Raw genomic sequence first — 22,150 nt, 5'->3', positions numbered from 1 at the left:
CTGTATATCATGTATTGGTTTTTTAAAGAAGAATTTGATGAGAAAAGTTTGAGTTCATATTGATCATTTTCAAACTTTAGATCTTGGTAAATCTGAGCACACTTTGAGACATTGTTGAGATCTCGTCTGAAACTCCAGAGGAAACACACGTTTGAGTTGAAGTCTGTAAGAAGTCTTGTTACTGTTGAGGAGAAACATTCGAGAGCGAGCAGAAAGAGCTGTTTGAATATCATGCTGTGATGATGATGATGTCATCTGATAATATGTTATTCATGGCTCTATGATTCATGCGTCCCTCAATAACATTTATTCAGTGCTGGAGACAGATGGCTTGGGCTCTGGATGTTGCCAGGAATGCTGCGTGGAAATGTTTTGAGGGACGTATCAGTATAGACCGGTTTTCAACACACACACTGCCATCTGCTCGTCCAGACACGCAGATCTAGAACCGGCCGAATCTAGAACCAGCCCGGTTAAAAAACAGTTCTACTTGAGTCCACGTATGCGGTAAACCAGAACTCCTGATAGTCTGGTAAAGCAGAGAAGGTTTCTAAGTCATCATGAAGCGGAGTTCACAATGCTTTTTACTTTTGTAATGTGGCATGTAGTTAAACAGGATATTCAACAGTTTAAAAGTAAACTATAAGTGTGTGTGTGTGTGTGTGTGTGTGTGTGTGTGTGTGTGTGTGTGTGTGTGTGTGTGTTCGTAGTTATTTAAGACTCTGTCTCTCTCTGTCTCTCTCTCTCACACACACACACATACACACACACACACACACACACACACACACACACACACACACACACACACACACACACACACACACACACACACACACACAAGCACACACAAGCACACACACGCACACACTAGCACACACATACACACACACACACCATTCATTTAATGTAAAGCAAATTATACTCACTATAACCCTAACCAAAACCATACTAAGAAAACTTTTTTTATTATTATTTTATAATGTTTTCTATGGCCCACTTATAATGTTGGTAAGATTTTTACACCATATAAGCAGTCATAATTTTGAAATAAATGGCTCTTTTCTTTCCTGTTTCTGACCCTCAGGCCTTTATAAACACGCCACTTTAAGAGGGGCGTGTCTCCTTTAAGACTTCAATCCAAACACCCACTGCTATGATTTGGAAACATCTTTGCATATTAAATGAGCGTTATACATGCAGAACTGTTTAAATGTAAACTTTTTTAAGTACAATGTCAAACTGTCACGGAAAATTTGGTTTCTTAATTTATAACCCCTTTAAGTTCTGTTGGAGTTCCAGTATGTTTCCATATTATCAGGCTTATTTAAAAAAAGGACCATGTAAAGGAAAAGTGACCATGAGGTCGAGAAGGGTCCGGTCTGTTCATCAGGAACTAATGATATGATAGTGTTTGAGGCGTGAGGTTTATTGCTCTTTGTTCCTCATTACGTGTGACGTATGTCGACTGCAGTCCTGTCTGCGGAAAAAACATTAATCTGGACAATCCATTTGAGTCTCAGGAGTGTGTGTGTGTGTGTGTGAGAGAGAGAGAGAGAGAGAGAGAGAGAGAGAGAGAGAGAGAGAGTTTGTGTGTGTGTGTGTGTGTGTGTGTGTGTGTGTGTGTGTGTGTTAATGCTAACAAGCCGACCTGATCAATAACTGCTTAATCAGCCGTTCGCGCTGTAGCTCAGATCAGGGGGTCGTGAGAAAGAGCAGGTCTCTCTCTCTCTCTCTCTCTCTCTCTCTCTCTCTCTCTCTCTCTCTCTCCCTCTCTCTCTCTCTCTCTCTCTCTCTCCCTCTCTCTCAGATCGTCCATCTTTTGCAGAGTGAAAGAAAGAAGTGGATGTTTAACCTTAAAGTTGTTGTTTTTCCTCTCACCTTTTGTACTTACTTTTGTATTTACTACACTTTTGAGATTTTATTATATTGCTTGTATTTGGTCTTAATCACATTTTCTTGTAAAATGTCAGCTTTCTCTTTCTCTCTCTTTAGGAAACGCCACACTGTAATAAATGACCCTCTGACCTGATCCGACAGCTCTCCCAATGGAAAAGAGAATGTAATCTCGGAAAAAAGAAACAAAGTGCGTTATTAAAAAATGCTAAAGATCATATGCTCTAGGCTACCAGTAACACTGCACACACACACACACACACACACATTGAAATCGAGTGTGTTGGGCTTGATGGTGGCGACAGACACATCAGTCTGCATTAAGTACTAATCTGTTTCCTGCCAACAGTCCTGTAGCTACGTCACACTGTACAGTGTGTGTGTGTGTGTGTGTGTGTGTTGGATATATGTTAATTTGTTCTGCACTGCTGATATTAACCATAGAGATTCCTTACAGCAGTTTTTAGAGACAAAGACTGTGTCCAAAATCGCGTAATGCCTGAGTTGGAACGTTTGAATTTACTACATTTGCGACCGATAAAAAAAAACACTCTATATTATTAATGAAATTCGGATATAGGCCTACTTACATCCGCCATCCTGTAACTGTCACAGTTGTGTCGCTTCACTGCCATTCATAAATCCTCTCCTGCAGACTCATGGGATAGTGCAATAACCTGGGAACGTGCTGAATGCACACTTCAGAATCTCACCGGAAGTAGTACGTCATTTATTTTTTAAATACTATATATGCTATATACTATATATACTACTCTTTTGCCGTATAGGCCTACTGTTTTTCGCATTCTATATATAGTAGGGAAGTATTTGATTTCGGATGAAGTATTTGATGCAGTGAAAGAAAATGTTATGGAATACTATAACAACACACTACCCATACAATTTCTTTGATAGCCTATATAGTATGAATATTAAATATGCACATTTCATAGTTTATTTATAATTTCTTAATTTATCAATCACCTTTTAAATTGAGAATTAAATATAAGATTTCCTTGTCATAACATGTATTTTTATAAATAAACTTATTTTTCAATTATAAAACTATGCTATAATTGATTTTAAATTAATCTTTTAGGCAAATTATTTTTTTATATAATTCTATTTTATATAATCTATTTATATAAATTTAAATTGTTAAACCTATTAATAAAACTTATTTTAATATAAATTATACATATATGTATATACATTTTGAATGTTGAATTACTCAATAAAAAATATTTTTTATTATTAAAAATAATAATTTTTAAGCAGACAAATGAGCAGACATATTATTTGTCAATTATTAAATTGATAATCGATTAATGACGTTAAAATATTATGCCAATATTATTTAATGATATTAAATAATTAAATTCAGTATTTCTGTAAATATTTCTGTAAGAAGTACACCAGTATTCACAGTATATTAAAATACTAGCTGTACTCGATAGAGAGAGAGAGAGAGAGTTTGAACCTCACACCTCACATCAGCACATGCATACAAACCAGCGCCGGCCCATTAAATATTCCTTTTGATTGGGTTCTAGCTGCATCGATTTAAAATAGCACATGCAAGACTTCACACACACACACACACACACACACACACACACACACACACACACACACACGCAAGGCTTAAGACAATTCGATTTCTGCCCTTGATGGAAGATTATTATATTCATAACTAGCTGTGTGTTAGTTGTGTTGACTTCAGGGAGCTTTAAAATGAATTACAGTCTTTGTGTTTGTTGTTCTGGATGAGCTTAAATGGATGTTTTCTTCTTTAAATGAGTTTTCTTCTGTGATATTTCGAAGTGTGGTTTGGGATAATGCCAACTGTGTGTGTGTGTGTGTGTGTGTGTGTGTGTGTGTGTGTGTGTGTGTGTGTGTGCAGTTTTTACAGTAAAGAAACATTCCTTGGAGCACATGTAGAATGCCACAATAATTAATTTAACCTTGACACCGGGACACATCACACAAACGCCAATCAACTCGTGTGTGTGTGTGTGTGTGTGTGTTTGTGTGTGCCGCTGGTGTATCCAGCATCAAGGGGAAGCTTCTCTCTCTCTCTCTCTCGTGCTCATTAAGGAGTGTGGATGAAAGCGCTGGCCTGTCCTCGTCCCGTTTGAGTCCGTTCGCTGGACTGAATCCTTGGCTAACTCACTGGAACCAACATGCCAGTAAAATAAAATCCCTCTGATATTTGTCCTCTGACTCTATGGCTGTGCTCGGAATAGAATATTGTTCTATATTGTTCTTTTTTTTTATCAATCATCTCAGAAATAATTTTTAAGTGGTTTATTTACATTTTATTTTTGAACTATTAAACTTATTTTATAAATTCCTTATTACATTTATTTGTATACAAATGTCATTCCTTATTTTGAATATAAATTCTAACATTTATTTTATCTTAAATTGTTTAAATATTGATTACATATTTGTATCAAATATTTTAGATTTAATAAAAACATTTGGGGAATTATTTAATAAAAAAGGGGTTTATTTACACTTTTTAAGTTATTAATGTGATCATTTATTATTCGATTTTGTGTAGGCTTGTGGGATAGTTCAACCAAAAATGAAAATTGTGTCATCTTTACTCACCCCCGTGTTGTTCCCAACTTATATGAGTTTTTTTGTTCTGTTGAACACAAAAGAAGATATTTTGAAGAATGTTGGTTATCAAACAGTTGATGGACCCCATTGACTTCCATAGTGTATGAAGGGGGGAAAATCACTATGGAAGTCAATGGGGTCCATCAACTGTTTGATTACCAACATTCTTCAAAATATCTACTTTTGTGTTCAACAGAACGAAGAATCTCATATGAGTTTCGACCAACATGAGGGTGAACTAGTGATGACAAAATTTTCATTTTTGGGTGAACTATCCCTTTAAATGTTTAACCCGATATTTAGCCGTCCTCTACCCAAACCTCAACCTAAAAACACGCAAGAAAACACACTTTCTTCTCTATCGGCCTGTTCTGTACCTCTGGGTTTCTCTGGACTCTAAATGCCATCCCTTCATCCTTCACTCTTACCGTCCTGTCCATTCTGCCTTTGCAGTAGTTTCATCTTTTACTTTGAATGTATTCAATTTAATGTCATATTCTTTCTTTCTTCATATTGCAGAGCTCTCTGTGTGTAAGCAGTTTTGTGTGTGAAGTGAGAGATCAGTCTCCTCTTGACCTTATCTGTCTGTGTGTGTGTGTGTGTGTGTGTGTGTGTGTGTGTGTGTGTGCGCCTGCGTACGTGCGTGTGCGCGCGTGCGTGCGTGACACTTGACGGATCATTCTATCTCTTGTGCAAGATATTGAACAGGTTAGAAACATGACCTTTGACCTTTCTCACTGTCTCTACTTGCTTTTTTAAGGACATGTGTGTGCATCAGTCAATATGTCATCATGCTGGAGGTCAAAAAACAAAACATTCCTCCGTCTGTCTATATGAGTATATTCACTCTCACACATTTAGTTATTTATGACCTTGTCTTCTTCTGACCGGTTACTGTAGATTCATCTCCAACCTTCACGCTGACGGTCAGGCGGATCAAACGATCCCTGCTGCACTTCTCTGATCTCCCTCACTTACATGAACAGACCCCACAAAACACTCCAGCTGAGACATTCACACATACTGACAGAGACAGTTCAACTCAAGAGATTATTTACTTAAAAGAGAACAAAATATTTCTGTTGTTTTAGGAGAGATACTCAGTCAATTGACTTTCTCTCTGTTCAAAAGAACATTTAAGTTTACTTCTGCTTGCTACATATGGAATAATAATAAAAGAAAAAACACTTATGTTATTGTGTTGCTTGTTGTTTCTTTGGAATAGTGAAGATTTGCTGCTGACTGGATGTTCTCTTCAGGCAAGATAAAAGTTGAACATGGAATTAATGATATAGGCCTACTACAGTAGGTGAATCATTGTGCAGGAGTTTTCGAGGTGTTCGATCGCCCCCTCTAGCGGTTGGATAAGGTTATTGCAGCGACACTAAAAAGCCTCAGTGTTAATGAACACTTAACCTTGTTAAATTATTTTTTTGTTTCGAGATATTAACCAATACTCTCTCTCTCTCTCTCTCTCTCTCTCTCTCTCTCTCTCTCTCTCTCTCTCTCTCTCTCTCTCTCTCTCTCTCTCTCACTCATGTATAGTATAGTTTAATTTATTTATTTTTATGACAAACTGTTCGTTCGTATGGAATAATGTTGTGATTTCATCATTTATCCGCTAGATGGCAGCAGATCGCCACTAAAAAGTCAAATTTGATTTTGTAAGTAATTGAATTGATTGTAATAATAAAAAAAATCTAAATATTTAGTTATTTTTTCCTTAGTGCTTTACGTTGTGAAGTCTTGATACATTAATAATAATAATAAAAATATATAATAATAATACAAAAAACACCTGCTAAAACCAACCTAAGATGGTTGGCTGGTCTTGTTGAAATCTCATAGACTGGCTAAGCTGGTGTTCAGCTGGTTTTAGATGGTTGGTCAACTGGTCTCCCATCCTATATCACATAATATATTGGCTATATCAACATTTTATTGTCCATCTTTCTTTAAATCAGGATTAGCCATTGAAAAACCCATTTGAGTCGACCACTAGCCAGTAACAATATGATAGAGACTGGTACTTACAGTACCAGTCAAAGGTTTGGACACATTGCTTTTTTTAATGTTCTTGAAAGAAGTCTCTTCTGCTCATCAAGCCTTCATTTATTTGATCAGAAATACAGGGGGGAAAACAATAATAGTGTGTAATTCAAAATAGTCTTCAATTTTAATATACTTTAAAATATAATTTATTTCTGTGATTCAAAGCTGAATTTTCAGCATCATTACTCTAGTCTTTACTGTCACATGACCCTTCAGAAATCATTCATGATGATTTGTTATCAATGTTGGAAACAGTTGTGCTGCTTGATATTTTTTTAATAACCTGTGATACTTTTTTCAAGATTCATTGATGAATAAAAAGTTAAAAATAACAGCATTTATTTCAAATATAAATCTTTACTATCACTTTTGAATGTGTATACTACAAGAGATTTATATTTTAAATAAATACTGTTCTTTTGAAACTTTTTATTCATCAAATAATGGATAATGAAAGAAAGTGGAAAAAAGTTTCACAGGTTATACAAAAAAATATTAAGCAGCACAACTGTTTCCATAATAAATCAACATATTAGAAGGATTTCTGAAGGATCATGTGACACTGAAAACTGGAGTAATGATGCTGAAAATTCAGCTTTGATCACAGGAATAAATTACATTTTACAACATATTCACATAGAAACCCATAATTTTAAATTGTAATAATATGTCACAATATCACTGTTTTTTTTTGTATTTTTGATCAAATAAATGCAGGCTTGGTGAGCATAAGAGACTTAATAATTCAAAATATGAATATTTCCAAACTTTTGACCGGTACTGAACTTTACTATGACAAAAAAGTCTGTTGACTGTTATTCAGTTTTAGGTGATAATAATTGAAGGAATGGCCTATGTTCCTGGAGTCGTATGGACTATTTTTAGTCTAGTTTTTATTTGGTTGATAGCCCGCTAGTTAGTACCCATTCGCTTTCATTTTTTACGCAAACGAGCAGCGTGAACATTCAGACAAACATCTCATTTTGTCTTTCACAGAAGAACTGATACAGCTTTTGAAAGACACGAGGGAGAGTAAATATCGACAGAATGTGTGTTTTAGTTTAATTATTCCTGTCAATCTGACACCAAACAATCCCTGTAGCTCGTGATTCCAGTCAAAGAGGGGCGCTGTGTTCGCATCCCAACGGATCCTCGGGACGGACGGGACTCTCCGTCACACACACACACACACACACACACCAGCAATAGATTTCACTGTCTGTCTGTCGCCAGCGCGTGCATGTGAACGGATTCTAGCCTGTTCTCCGGGGGTCTATATAGCCACATTGACCCAGTACATTAAAATGTGTGGCTGAAGAATATAACTCGGGATTACTGTGGCTTAAATTCCCCATTTTGTCCTCCTTTGACTGTCCAAACTGAGGATTTGCTTCGGCCAGCGCAGCGATCATGTCGGGGAAAATAGAAAGCAAGCACGGTAAGCGCGAACCGGCCCATGGAGTATGTAGGCCTGGTTACCTTGCACTTTAACTGCTCCGCAATCTTTTACTGATGCATTTAATGCCAATGTTAGGAATGCCCCAAAGGCACGGGTCTCTGGTGTTCATCGACTCAGAAATATGTGGTGGGGAAAATCAGTGCCCGTTAGCACGCGCTATCCCCCGTGGGGAGTCTCCGAGCTCGCGCTGCCGACGGGACATTTAATCGGTGCTTTTCTACCGAGAGACGCATGAAACCGAGCAGAGACGGTCCTGTCTGTGTGTGTGTCTGTCTGTCTGTGAAATTAAACATGCATTTATTCATCCAAACACTACAGCAGCAGTAGAGCCTCTCCAGCCTGATGCTGTTGTCAATCTCATGCTCACACAGGCACAAATAAGTGAAGTTTATGAGTTTAATGCAGTGTGTTATGCATAGCTTTATTTAATAATGCATCGTGTTTCATGTGTTTCACTTCTGTTTACTGGTTGATTAGGTTGCCTAGATTACTGAAAAAAATCCTATACATAGTTTTTCTTAAAGTAAGATATATGTTTGAACATGAGGATATTATGTTAAATTTAAAAGTAAAGTGTATATTGTGCTTTTAAAAAAAAAACATTTTATTATTTGCAGCTCATTTAAATAGTCCTGAATGACAGTAAAATGAGTTCATAAAAGCAGCGTTTACTATGCAAATGTTGTTTGAGTAGTGTGTTTTAGATAAAGTGCACCTCTGGACAGGTCACACAACCTTTTTTCCGTGGACAGTGTTGCCTTGTACTGAAGGAGGTGTAGTCATTATTTCTGAGATAACTATGTTTTCATTTGTTGAATTTGTCATTGGCTTTCTTTTGGACACGGATGTATGCTGTCATGTTGCATGTTATGTTTAGGAATATGACAACACAGACTGTCTGTCTCTCTCAGATGTGTCTGTCTGGTTGTGGTGAGTCTAACAGAAAGCAACAGGAGGTTTCTTTCGGCGGTGGGAAGGAAACTCAATCCCCCTGATCACCTCACCCTAAACAGTTGTCCCGAACGCCCGGTTCGGTCAGGGTTTAGGGTGAGGCTGCAGGGGAAGTTTGGTTGTTCAGTAGAACAACAAATAAAAGTTATCAAGGTTACTGCAGGTCTTAAAAAGTCTTAATTCACTCTTACACAATTTAAGTCATGGCATTGCAAAAAAAAATGTTGTCTTGTTTTCCAATTCAAACCAATCTAAACATGAGATGCAACTGTAAAGAAAACAAAATGTAAACAAAAGGAAGTTAGTTTATGCTTAAAACAAGAGCAAATATATGTCAATGAGTTACGAACACTTCCATTTGAATTAAGTTGATTCTTCTGATCCCATTGGCAGATATTTCTTCCTGTTTTAGTATTATTATTATTACGTTCAAAAGTTCGGGGTCAGTCACATTTTTTTATGTTTTTTAAAGAAGTTTAATTTATTTGATAAAAATACAGTAAAATTGTGAAATATTATTGCAATTTAAAATAAGTGTTTCCTATTGTAATATATGTTAAAATGTAATTTATTCCTGTGATCACAGCTGAATTTTCAGCATCATTACTCCAGTCTTCAGTGTCACATGTTCCTTCAGAAATCATTCTTCTACTGATCTGATTCTCAAGAAACATTTATTATTATTAACAATGTTGAAAACAGTTGTGCTGTTTCATAGTTTTGTGAACAAAACCGTGATGTATTTGATTTTTCAGGATACTTCAAAAGAACAGCATTTACTTCAAAAAGACGTTTTTGCAACATTATAAATGTCTTTACTGTCACCTTTGTCAATTTAATGCATCCTTGCTGACTAAAAGTAGTATTTTCTTTAAAAAAAGCAAAGTTAATAAACATTTTTAACTGCTACTAACAGCAGAGCCAATTTCTTATTGAAAAGTGATTTTCCGTGTGGGAAGGTAAAGAATGCATATCCCGAGGCGTTACTCACCTGAACATTCTTTTGTGGCACGACTAAAAAGAAGCATTTGTCGCATTGTATCTGGGCTGAGCGTGTTTGAGCCTTTTAAATCATGTCAGCACACTTCTTATTTGAGAATGAACCTAATTTGAACAATTTAGTTGTATTGAAGTCATTTTGGAAGCCGCATTCTTTGCATGTTTTGTTCAGGCTCACGTTGTGCCCTGTCTTGCACCGACCTGTAGGAAGTCTCTCCCATGTGCTTACCCGCTTTGTTTGTATTGGAGGTTTGTGTGTGTTTGGTTACCGGGTTGCCTGTATGTCTTTTGTGCGTTCTGTTGGTCGGGTGAATCGATGAGCGGTTCTGGATAAGTCTAAAGCCAGACCGAAACAACAAGAGCTGGACGGAGTGCGCAGACTGACTCTGTGTGTGCGTTCTGACGTAATTCTCCACATCAACATGTTTCTTTGTCTCCGTGGATACACTGACCTCATGTCATAATGCCACTGTCATTCGTGCAGAAACATTAAAACCAGTCACCTGTTATGAATGACCTCCCTCTGTCTGCATCTCTCTATCCTTGTAGCGTCGAACAAAACCAGGAAGCATATCTGACCTCACTCAACTTCCTTACAACAGTGAGAAAATGAACTTTGGGGAGGAAAATGAGTGTGTGAGAAATCATGAGTGTGTACACTCGTGTCTCAAGGCTTCAGATTAACCGGTACACTCTTAAAAAATAAAGCCTTTAAAAGGGGGGTTTCATAGCGAAGCCATGCACGGAAGAACCAGTTTTGGTTCCCTAAAGAACCTTTTTCCACTATAAAGAACTGTATGTGCAATGGAAAGATTCCATGGATGTAAAAGATTCTTCATGGAGCCATCAATGCCGATAAAGAGGCTTTATTTTTAATGCCTGCTAGGGCCTTTTTCCGATTTCGGCAATCCTATAAGATCATTACAAATCACACTGTGCGACATAACATCTAATAAACATATAAGACATGTACTGTATGTAGACTGTACGATGATGACTCTTATGGAATCGTAGGCTTCGACGCAAGTTAGTATAGAAGAATAAAACTTCATCAGCATGTGCTAGTGGTAAACAAATAGGGCAAGATGAATCATAGTTTGGCAATTGTGGTTTTTATGTGCGCTGAAAAAAAAGAGGAGAATATGGACGCGGTCACTGCTAGTAAAATGAGGCCAACTTGGCATGCCGATTTTGTAAATGGAGTTTTAGCGGCATGTCGCGTTAATCAATATACGCCATGTTGCATTTTTATTGGCTTGTATATGTAGGTCGTAGCAGCAAACTCTGTGAGATGATCATGCTGAATTTATGATACTGTTGTGAAAACTATCACAGGCTATCTTTGGTCGCAAAACCGTGACAATGGCCGTCTTTAAACCTCTCTCACTGTACGACGTATAGGACCAGCGTTTAGGAGCCACGATATGTCATCTTTCGTCTAGAACAGCTCAAAATCCTATATATACTGGGCATTAGAGTGTATGGATGATCTTAAAAGAAACAGTTCAGTGAAAATGATAATTCTGCCATTAATAATTACTTACCCTCATGTTGATCCAAACCTGTATGATCTGTCTTGGGTTCGGTGGGAAACCAAATATATATATAAAAAAATGTTTATTCTGTTTTTTTTTCATGCAGTGAAGAGTATTGACTATGGCTTTTACCATATTGTAATATTGTTCCACACAACTATATGCTAGATTCTTTCTGATAACATTGGTCTTCATCCAACCATTTGTCTTTTTTCCTCACGTATTTTCTGTGAAAAGCAGACCAAGCGCTATTATCGCCATTTCTTCTTGCCCGTTTTTCCACTTTGTGTAAGGAATCTGTTAGTTTGTGTTGTGCTGTCTTGCTCACTTGGTCATTCTATGATTTTTAGTCCTTACTCCGGTTATTGGAAATAATCACATTATTTGTGCACATGTAAACATAGTAACTGTTTGAAAAAGAACAATGTTTCAGCATTTCTCCTTTTGTGTTTCTACAAAAGACAAAGTATTTTGGGTTTGGAACATAATGTAAGTGATGACGGAATTTTCTTTTTTCTTAAAGTTTTCAGTAGAACTAATGTTGTGATCGCATTATATCTGAGCAGTTCTGAGGAATCGGCCCTGCATCTGTGTGTTTTCATGTGGTTGAGCGATTGTGACAATCTCCAAATAACTCGACTGTAATAATGTGTCATGTTCGGTGGGTGTTTTGGATATATTTATGAGTAGCTGCTCTGCTATGTGAATCCCTGACAACAAAATTATTTATAACAGCTCGTGGTTGTGTAATGCATTCGGTCGGGTGTGTGTCTTTATGAATAGTTGGATTGCCATGTAAATCCCAGATGACAAAAGTGTGTGTAAATGCTCACATGTACATGCTGGTGTCCTAAACACAGTCTAGCAGTAAACTGAGAGATAACGTACTATTGAGAAATACAGACTCATGATGGATTAAGATGACTAGTGCATGTTTGGGCTGGATGAGAATATATAGAGTAATTGTGTGTGTGTGTGTATATATATATATATACACATACACATTTAAGATTTTTTGTTGCTGTCAATATTAAGCTAAATTTTTTCAGCAATATAAAATAGAGATGCGCTGATACTAAATTTCTCTGCCGATACCGATAGCCGATATTATGCACAATATATTGGCCACCATATCGGTATCGGCCAAAATATGTTCATTTTATCAATGTTACAATGATAACAATGTTAGCGTTATCGGCCTGATAATTAATGGACTATTTCTGAGACACTATAGATGTGCACTGTTCATCATGATGGTTTTGAATTGCTTGAGATATGATTGGAGTCACTTCAAAAAAGGAAAATACAGTTAATTGCAACATGTCCAGTGCAAGTCTGTCATATAGGCTACTTAAAATTATTTTGAAAACATTATAATTGTGTGCTTGGGACATGGATTTTAATGGTGAGACTCAAAAATTATATAAAAACTTTAGATTTAGATTTATCGGCCAATATATCGGTTATCGGCTTTCAAATATAAGGAATTATCGGTTATTACTATTGGCCAAAATTTTCATATCGGTACATTCCTAGGCAGGATATAATTGACCTGGTCATTGGCTGTTTTTAAACAATTGGCCAATGACTGATAGTGAAAATAATTGCATTCAATAATTGAGTTACAGTCTATTTTGTGATATAACAGGCTTCAAAGTCTTCATTCTAATCAGGGTTTTGTAGTGAAGCAAAATATTAAAAAGTATTTAATGTGATGATACAATCTTTACTCGTGCTGATCTAAAAATAAAATGACTTTTAAATAAACCTAATAACTTGATAAGCTTTCTTTGGCTTTAGTTCCTAATTCCTGATTAATTATGGTGCGTTCTGATTGGTTGTCGGGAGAGTTTTGGCCTTTGATTGGCCAGAACAAGTGCAGAATTATTTAGAATTGTCTCTGGGTACTTGTTTTTTGTTCCAAAACTGTAATTTGGGGTTTTTAAAGCGCAGTAGATTTAAAGCGCAGTAGATTACTAGAATGAAAAACATGCTCTTACTATCCTGAGCTTCTGTAATTAGATGATACTTGCCATGTGTGTGTGTTTGAGAGAAGCAGGCGTGTGTATGTGGACATGCAGGGCTTTGTGGGAATAAAGTAAGGAATGGATGGATGTGAGATTGAGAGTTTCAAGCGCTCTGCTCTGATTTGAGCTGTATTATCTGATCTGTCTGCTGCTCAAAACTACATAATGGAGGTTTAAAATGTATTGACCGTTTTTTCCCCCCGGATCGGTGTAATTTAGTTTGCGTGTGCGCAGTTTTCCATGCCGTAGGCTCAATCGATCATTTCTCACTTCAGTTTTTCATCTGTGCGGATTTTGACCATCATTGCTCCATAGTTTCTTTTGGAATCGGGATGTTTTGGCATTCCAATATCATCCGACACACATTGAACACTTAGACGACGGACTCTGGAAGTTCTCTGCAGTTCTGTTTGAGTTTATTTTTAGATTCCACTCGGTTTGAAGTCTGAGTCAGGCTGGGTCATGGGATTTGACTGAGGGTGACTAACTGAGCGAGGTCTCCGGTTCTGGATGCTTATTTCTGACTTCTACCAGTGACCTGTGGCACAACAGGCTTTTTTGGGGGGAGAATTGAAGAAAATGTCCAGTATCACCTCCAGAGATCTCTGTTTGTGGTGAATGACATTGGAAGAAGTCTATTTGGGTTCCTAAACTAGGTCTTCATTTGATAACCAGAATTTGTCCGTGTTCTGCATGGGGAATACCAGTCGGAGATCCCAACCCCTTCTAGAGGAGACGGAGTATTTTAATAGTGGAGAACCAGATACAGGTGAGAACAGATGCACTGAAAGCATGTATACAAAGGTTTTTGGGTTCATCAAGGTCGTTTTAGAGATTATGTGGAAGAATTTGAACTTTGTTTTCTGAGTGTGACGTAACAGGAGTAATATATAATATCAAGGCAGGATGAACTTTGTATTTGATCGCTTATAAAGTGTAATGTTGATCTTTTGAGCTTTCATTTAATTCTAGTCATAAAGTACACACATCCTTATTGCAGTTCATGTTGTACTTTGGTTTCCATGACTCCTATTGTGATATTGGATTTTAGACTTTGAAGGATACAAATGTTCTCATCTATTTCTGTCACTTGACGCTATTGGATTTAGATTGATCAGGCTTTGTTTTGGACGTTCTTCAAAGTCAATTTACTTGTCTTGAAGGTTGTACTGTTGTTTATATTCTTTAGGTGTTCTGGAATTTTTGCTCAATTCCTTACTTGTATTATGGTATCAGACTGCAATGCTATGATAATTTTGTATATTGTGTTACAGGATGATAACCATATTTATATACCATGGTTAATTTTTGTTACATTGATACATTAATTGCCCTCTTTTTATAATGAAAGTGTTAGCAAGTTCTTCTCCAACAAAGAAAGTATTTCTGGGAATACAGAAGCTTCTGATGTGAAATTCCAGGGACATTCCTTCCCGTTCCAGTTGTGTGGCTTTTGTCTAAGTGCTCATTTGATCCAGTCAAACTCTGGGTGGATCCAACCCAAAGATCTGCGTCCAGAAAAAAAGAGGCAGAGAGAGTCTTTCAGGACATGAATGAGAGAGATGGTCATTTTGACTAATCTGTTTGGGACATTTCGGATTTAGAGCTGTGGATTGATGAGAGAGTCTTCAAAGAGGAAAATGCTCGTTTTGCAAATAGTTCTGCACTCTTTTGATACCTTTATCAGAAATATTGCATTTAACTTTCTACTTTATCACTGAAACATGCACTTGAATGTTTGCTCTTTGCTGTGCCAGCATCTATTCAAGGCCCGTAAGTCCAAAACAGGACATTCAGAAGTGCTGATGGCAGAACCTCAGATCACATTAAACCGTCTGCATTCGGGTTCTGTGTAACTCAAGCCAAAGATCTGGGTTCATATTGTTCTATCAAAGCATCCTGTCTGATTTAGAGGAGATAAATGATTGTTTTGCCCTGTAGTTTCAGTGTGCCAGTTTTCATGCTGAAATGGAGCTCCCCACTAGGGTTTCAGAAGTAGAAATGTTAATCTTAGCAATAGGATATGGGAAAAGAACATTTGGGAAAATAAGAAAATGCATTAGACAAAACTGAGTTTGACTGATTCAGTTACGTTAGTAGTTCATTCATTCCCTCATAAAAGATGATCAAGCCTGTAATTTCGTTGGTAACTCATTTTTACTTCTGTAATCTGTGTAATTCCAAGTGAAACAGGAAAAAATTTAAGAACTTGAGTTTATCCAATAACTGGATCATAAAAAGTGGTTGAATTGATTCTGCGAGGAGTTAAAAAGTAAGTGGACTTGGTGATGTCAGCTGAAAATGGAAGTTGTTTGATAAAACATTACGAAGATAAACTTTGTGTTTATTTGGAATAGTGTCAAATGTATCGAGAAAGTAATGGGGTCAATTTTGATTTCGTGATGACTTTTGAGTAAGTATTCATGCTGGTTGATTTGGTTCATGCTGGTTGACTCTTTATTGAGGTTTTATCATTTTTTTAAAGTTATTTTGTAAAGAATAAATGGGGGGAAAATACTCTTGGAAATTCTGTTAGACATCATCCAAGGCCAGACAGAGAGAGTTGAGAGCAGGATGAGACTCTCTGAGGAAGGCCGTGAGCGTGTTTGTGTGTGTGTGAGAGGGAGATAGTGAGTGAAGGATAACAAGTGTTTTCCATCCGGAAATGATATCTCTGTGCATTTCTCCTCTTGCTGTGCAGTCACTCGCTTTCGGGCTGCATAATGCTCTGTTTACCAAACAGAAACTATTATAACATCATCAGTCTTCCTGACGTATAGTCTGTCTGCTTGCAACACTCTGTTTACCTGACACTTTGACTGTCTCGAAGTCACTAACGTCTCTGAAACCCTGAAGACTGCACTGCAGTTTGTGGAAGCTCCTTAATTATTTTGTTCCCATCAGGTTTTGGGTTTATTTGATATTTCCAAAACATCTTGACAAACAGAATTAGCTCATAATGTATTGAAATATATTGGATGGATGAAAAGAGGCATGAGTGTGGGTGTCCAAAGATATTGCACATTGTTTTATAGGAATTGTTTTGAGAATATGTCTAATACAGTAAGATTTAGGCTACAATATGGTTTCATTTGTTAACATTAGTTTATTACATCAGTTAATGTGAACTATATTACATCAGTTAATGCGAACAATATTTCTACAGCATTTATTTATCTTGGTTAATGTTATGTTCAACATTTACATGTATATTTTTTAAATCAAATGTTAATAAACTTTATCTGTTAACATTAGTTAATACACTGTAAACTAACATGAAAGAGCAATGAATAATTTTATTTGAATTAACTAACAGTTAACATTTAAAGTGGACAATGAAGAAAAAATATAATTCTAATGTGTGGAATGTGAATAGTTCACCTAAAAAAGGAAAATTCTGTCAACATTTACTCACCCCTCTGTTGAACACAAAAGTAGATATTTTGAAGAATGTCTGGAACCAGTTGACGGCAGCCATTGATTTTTCATAGTTGGGGAAAAAAATACTGTGGAAGTCAATCGGGTCCATCAACTGTATGGTTACAGACATTCTTCAAAATATCCACTTTTCTGTTCAGAAGAAGAAACTCATACAGGTTTGAAACAACATGATAGGGGAATTTCTATTTGTGGGTGAACTATCCCTTTAAGAGTTGTTTGTTTGGGTTTTTTTTTTTTTCTCGTGTTATAGACGCCAGTAACACTGCTCAGAAAATAGACGGAAGAATAGAAGCTAATTTCAGCTGACACACGTCAATCACATGTGTCACTTTGCTTATGTCACCGTGGCAACAGAGTCACTGTGTGTGTGATATTGCGTAAAGCAGAAGGGCAGAAATAGATCAGGACCACAGCGTGTGTTTGATGGAATGTGGCACTCTATATCAGAGGATGATGCCTGTGTATTTAAATCATCTGTGTTTGGGCTGAACGATATGGATAAAAACAGAGCTGTTTTTATTTTTTTCAATCTTTTTTTGGAAAAAATTATGTGCATGATGTTACTGTTCTAATTAACTTTAAGTTGGCATGAAACGGAAGCTGCGATTCATTTCATTCCTGTTGTGATGTATATCCAGTGAAACGTCTTCTCAAACAAGAACAAACGTGCAGGACTTGATTTTGTCCATAGAGTCGTGAATGATGATGAATGATGATGGTTAATGTAGGGGGAATGTGTTTGCATTAGTCACATGAAAACTACACCGAATTCCTGAATCCAGAACCTGTACACACAAATCCTGTTAGTAAGCGTGTCCAGATAACTCATCTCATCTCCGTTCTGTCTGCTGTCCTCGTGTTTTTCACTTGAGTAAGTCTCTTGCATCACGTCTGCTCCAGTAACCCAGTTCTCCTCCTCTTGCACCTGTTTCTCCACACCTCTTTTATGACAGCGTTTCCTGCCGTGTGATTTGTGTGGTTAGATTCATGCCGAGATTTGAGACGCTCACTCTCACAAGAGCCTGTTAACAAGATTATAAGTATTGCAAATGTGCATTCTTGTGCATGATGCGTTTGAGGGACACAAAGTGACTCTTTTTTGCCTGTCAGTATCTATTTCAACTACATCAGTCATCTGGAGGAAATGCACTTTTTTGTGTTTATGAAACATAGAAACTCCGTGCATGTAAATGAATCAATTTCAATAAAATAATTCCTGTTTGGCAATCACAGACCAATATATATTAAAATATTTTTAAAACAAAAGGCATCATGTGAGATTTGAGCTTTTCATGTTTTATTTTTAAATCATAATTGTATATTTTTTAAAATAAAATGAAGTCAAAATATGATTATGACCATATTAATAAATTTGTTAAAATTAGCTTTTTTATTGTTAGTAATGATTTTTTTTTATCAGGAAATATTTTTTTATAAGATGGACACAGAACTTTTTATTTTGTTATTAACTAATATTAACTAAAACATTATTGATAAATAACATAAATGAATGCATGCTTAAAAATGCATTGCTCTTTAGTTCATGTTCGAAATTAATTCGTAACACGAAACACGAAAGTGTTACTAAACTGAAGATCAATTAAACAGATAGCCTAATATTTATATTACTTCTCTCTTTTTGGGGGGTTTAGTTATCATAGTATTAGTTTTGGTATTTTTATAGTATTTGTATTCTACTTTAAGAGACGCCAATTTTAATCAGGTAAACTATGTTTTGTAAGATGGACCCCCCAAAAAAAACACTTTTACAATTTTTATCACAAGTACAATTAAGGAATCTTTTATAGAGTTATGCATATACAATATTATTTTTTTTTTCACAAAGTTGAATTTTATTAAATGTGTTTTTATTTAATGTTGAATCCATGAAATAGCCTGTTAGGCTGTAAAGGCAATAAACTTAAATATTACTGCTATACATTAAAACTTATAATTTGGCTTTGTTCAAATCACTAGCTCTTATATGCTAGTAATGGATTTGTATTAGAAAACAGATTATCTGCTCTAAATTTTATATTAGTAGATTCCTAATATTTCTGACTAATATGAAAAAATGGTGTTTGTATTTTGTAGTTTAAATTGCTAAATGTAGCACTTACCAAATTCAAAGTGTGCGTGCGTGCATGTGTGTGAGTGTGTGTACTTAACTATATTTTGGGGACAAATTGTACCCAGAAGTGACCAAAATCTTTAGGGACGTCTTCATTTGTAAATCTGGTATAAAAATAAAGTGATTAAAGGTTTTTTTTTAAATGCAGAAAGTTTTCTGTGATGGATAGGGTTAGTGTAAGGGGAGAGAATATACAGTTTGTAAGGTATAAAAACCATTACGTTTATGGAATGTAAATAAACGTGTGTGTGTGTGTGTGTGTGTGTGTGTGTGTGTGTGTGTGTGTGTGTGAGAGAGAGAGAAAGAGGGTGTGCTTATATCCATGACTCAGTGTTCCAGAGGTCAGTGCTCTTTGTTGTAAAGAGGATGGGCAGCACAGGAAGTGCTCCTGTGCATAAAAGCCAGACAGGAAGTTGATGGGTAGGTCTGAGGCCAAAGCAGGAAGTGGTGGCTGTGACCTACAGGTGACATGAGTTAGGACTAATTGTATGTTTGTATGTGTGTACTTTCCTGCTGAAGCAGACCTTGAACCGGAGGTTGGGGAACGCAGTCACTGTGATGATGGGGTCACTGGACAGGAAATGATGCAGGATTTGGTCAGGGCTTCCTATTCCTGAATTCATTTTTCTTGCAACTGTGCTGGTGTTCAGAGTCAGACACACGTGTGTTCATTAGTCCATAATGGACATGGTTTGAAGGCTGTAGTTAGACCAGCTAATATCTGATGCCTCCCTCTCTGTTTTTCCGTCAATCTATATTATCAGCATTCCATTAAAGACAGTGAAAACACTCCCTCAGGCGGAGCGAGAGAGCGAGGGAGTGAGGGAGGGAAGTGTGCTATAGTTGATCTTTCAGAGAATTACATTAGCCTGTCTGTTGAAATGTTCTTCATTAAGTGGAATTTGATTGACAGCATAATTTACTCAGACTTGAAGCACAGCATCAGGGTTACCCATAATGCACTTCAGGCTTATTGCCTTTGCTGCTTAATGTGCTTAACATGAATATTCGTGCACTTCAAATTCTGGTTTTAAATATTTAAAATATCATTATTCATGTCATTCAATCCCTGTGCAGTACTTGCTTACAAAGCCTTAAAGAAACATTCAATAAAATTTGATTTCTTTCAAGTTTTATGTGAATATTTATTAAGCTTAAGTTAAGAGACATGAACAAAAAAGGAAACTAAATGAACCACAATTATTTGGATGACAATTAATCGTAAGCGAAGACAGTGACAGACTTGCAACAGTTTTAAATAATAATGAATTGACCAAACCAAAATTGTACACTTAACGTTATGTAATTGGTCATATTAAAAGGATAGTTCACCCAAAAATGAAAATTCTGTCAGTATTTACTCACCCTCATGTTGTTCCAACCCCGTAAGACCTTCGCTCATCTTCGGAACACGAATTAAGATATTTTTGATGAAATCTGAGAGCTGGATTACTCCTCCATAGCCTTCTTCAGGGATTGAACTTGCTGGCCTCGAAAAGTTATTAAAGACATCGTTAAAATAGTCCAAGTGAATACAGTGGCTCAATCTGAAGTTTATCAAACGACGAGAATATTTTTTGTGCGCAAAAACCAACATAAATAACGAGTCCGACTTTATTTCAACTATTCATTTCCTTCTCTTTGGGTCTCTAGTCAGTTAAACTAGTGTGATTGCATAGAGCTACGTCACACGTAGGCTCACTATTAGCCGATGCTGGTCATGTGGGTGATGCGTGTGACGTATATCAACAAAAAAACTGCTATATCACTAGTGAACTGACTCGAGGCCCACAGAGATGGAAATGAATAGTTGAAATAAAGTTGTTATTTTTGTTTTTTTTGCACACAAAAAATATTCTCGTCGTTTGATAAACTTAAGATTGAGCCACTGTAGTCACTTGGACTATTTTAATGATGTCTTTAATAACTTTTCGGGGCTGGCAAGTTTCAATCCCTGAAGAAGCCTATGGAAGAGTGATACAGCTCTCAGATTTCATCAAAAATATCTTAATTCGTGTTCCGAAGATGAACGAAGGTCTTACGTGGTTGGAACAACATGAGGGTGAGTAAATACTGACAGAATTTTCATTTTTGGGTGAACTATCCCTTTAATGAGGGTCTTGTTGATCCAGTGCTTTCTGAGGATTTACACTAATCATTGTTTGTTTTATTTGATGACATCAACTCTCCTTTTTTCAGTATATACTACTTTGTCTATTTTAATAGTACATGAAACATTTATCTGAATACACCAATAAGCATTTTTTTTTAATCTTCCAGGTTTTTTTTATTGATTAAAAACAAAAATAAGAGTGTAAACAGTGACAAAAAGCATAGATAATTTGTAATACAACCATCAGAAACCAAATCTTACTCCTTACCTGGCAGGCCCAACTGTCCTAATTAGGAAATGACTCTTTAATATACCAATAAGCATTTCTAATATTGTTGTTGCATGACATTGCATTTCTAATTGGGCGATTGCATCTAGTTGTAATCTCTGAAATAAGTTATATTTAAAACAGTTTTGTCAAAAACATCTTAACTTTTGGCATTCAGATCCAATTATGAGTCACACTGGACATTGAAGGTCATTGAAGGTCAAGTGGAGCACTTTGCATTCTTTGTGGGACGAAGTATCCCATAAAGGATTTACTAACAGCTTGTTCCAGCGCAAACCAACTTTTGCAGTTATTGTCAGGATTTACTAAAGACAGTGATAAATTATTTCTGAAAAGGCATGGACAGTTATTTTGTGGCTGACCTTATTGCATGTCTATTTGTAGGAGTTTCTCTTTCAGACACAAAATTTCATCTTTCTCTTGCATTCTGTAACAAATCTTTCCCTCGCGGGTCAAAATGACCCGAAGCCCTAAAATTATACTTCTTTTTTTTTGTCCAGAAAGCTTATATTGTTTCATTTTTATAATGTTTTTTAATGCAAATTCTTTTGGGATATTTTTTTTTAATTATTTTTTATTTTATGTACCTTTAAATTTCTAGATTTTATCAATAAATAATATTATTTAAG

General features: G+C 36.2%; 1 protein-coding gene across 10 annotated transcripts in view; it reads left to right on the top strand.

The window, feature by feature from the left end:
* The first annotated feature begins 7,712 nt into the window (after nucleotides 1–7,712).
* The window catches only part of rapgef1b (Rap guanine nucleotide exchange factor (GEF) 1b), a 43,833-nt gene continuing 29,395 nt past the window's right edge, over nucleotides 7,713–22,150 (top strand). For 5 of the 10 annotated variants that reach the window (XM_077194393.1, XM_077194389.1, XM_077194388.1 and 2 more), the window contains exon 1: nucleotides 7,731–8,014. In XM_077194393.1, coding sequence (XP_077050508.1) covers nucleotides 7,987–8,014 — 28 coding nt within the window. In that variant the 5' untranslated portion in view covers nucleotides 7,731–7,986. Of the gene's footprint in view, nucleotides 8,015–13,999; nucleotides 14,317–22,150 lie in introns of those variants that run through there. The other 5 variants (XM_077194391.1, XM_077194384.1, XM_077194392.1 and 2 more) reach the window with 4 other exon arrangements.

Source organism: Siphateles boraxobius, unplaced genomic scaffold, assembly GCF_051911475.1.
Source record: "Siphateles boraxobius isolate OS27281-9 unplaced genomic scaffold, OSU_SipBor_1 11, whole genome shotgun sequence".
Classification (NCBI taxonomy): domain Eukaryota; kingdom Metazoa; phylum Chordata; class Actinopteri; order Cypriniformes; family Leuciscidae; genus Siphateles; species Siphateles boraxobius.
The sequence above is the reverse complement of the archived record's forward strand: the minus strand, read 5'-3'. Positions and strand labels throughout refer to the sequence as shown.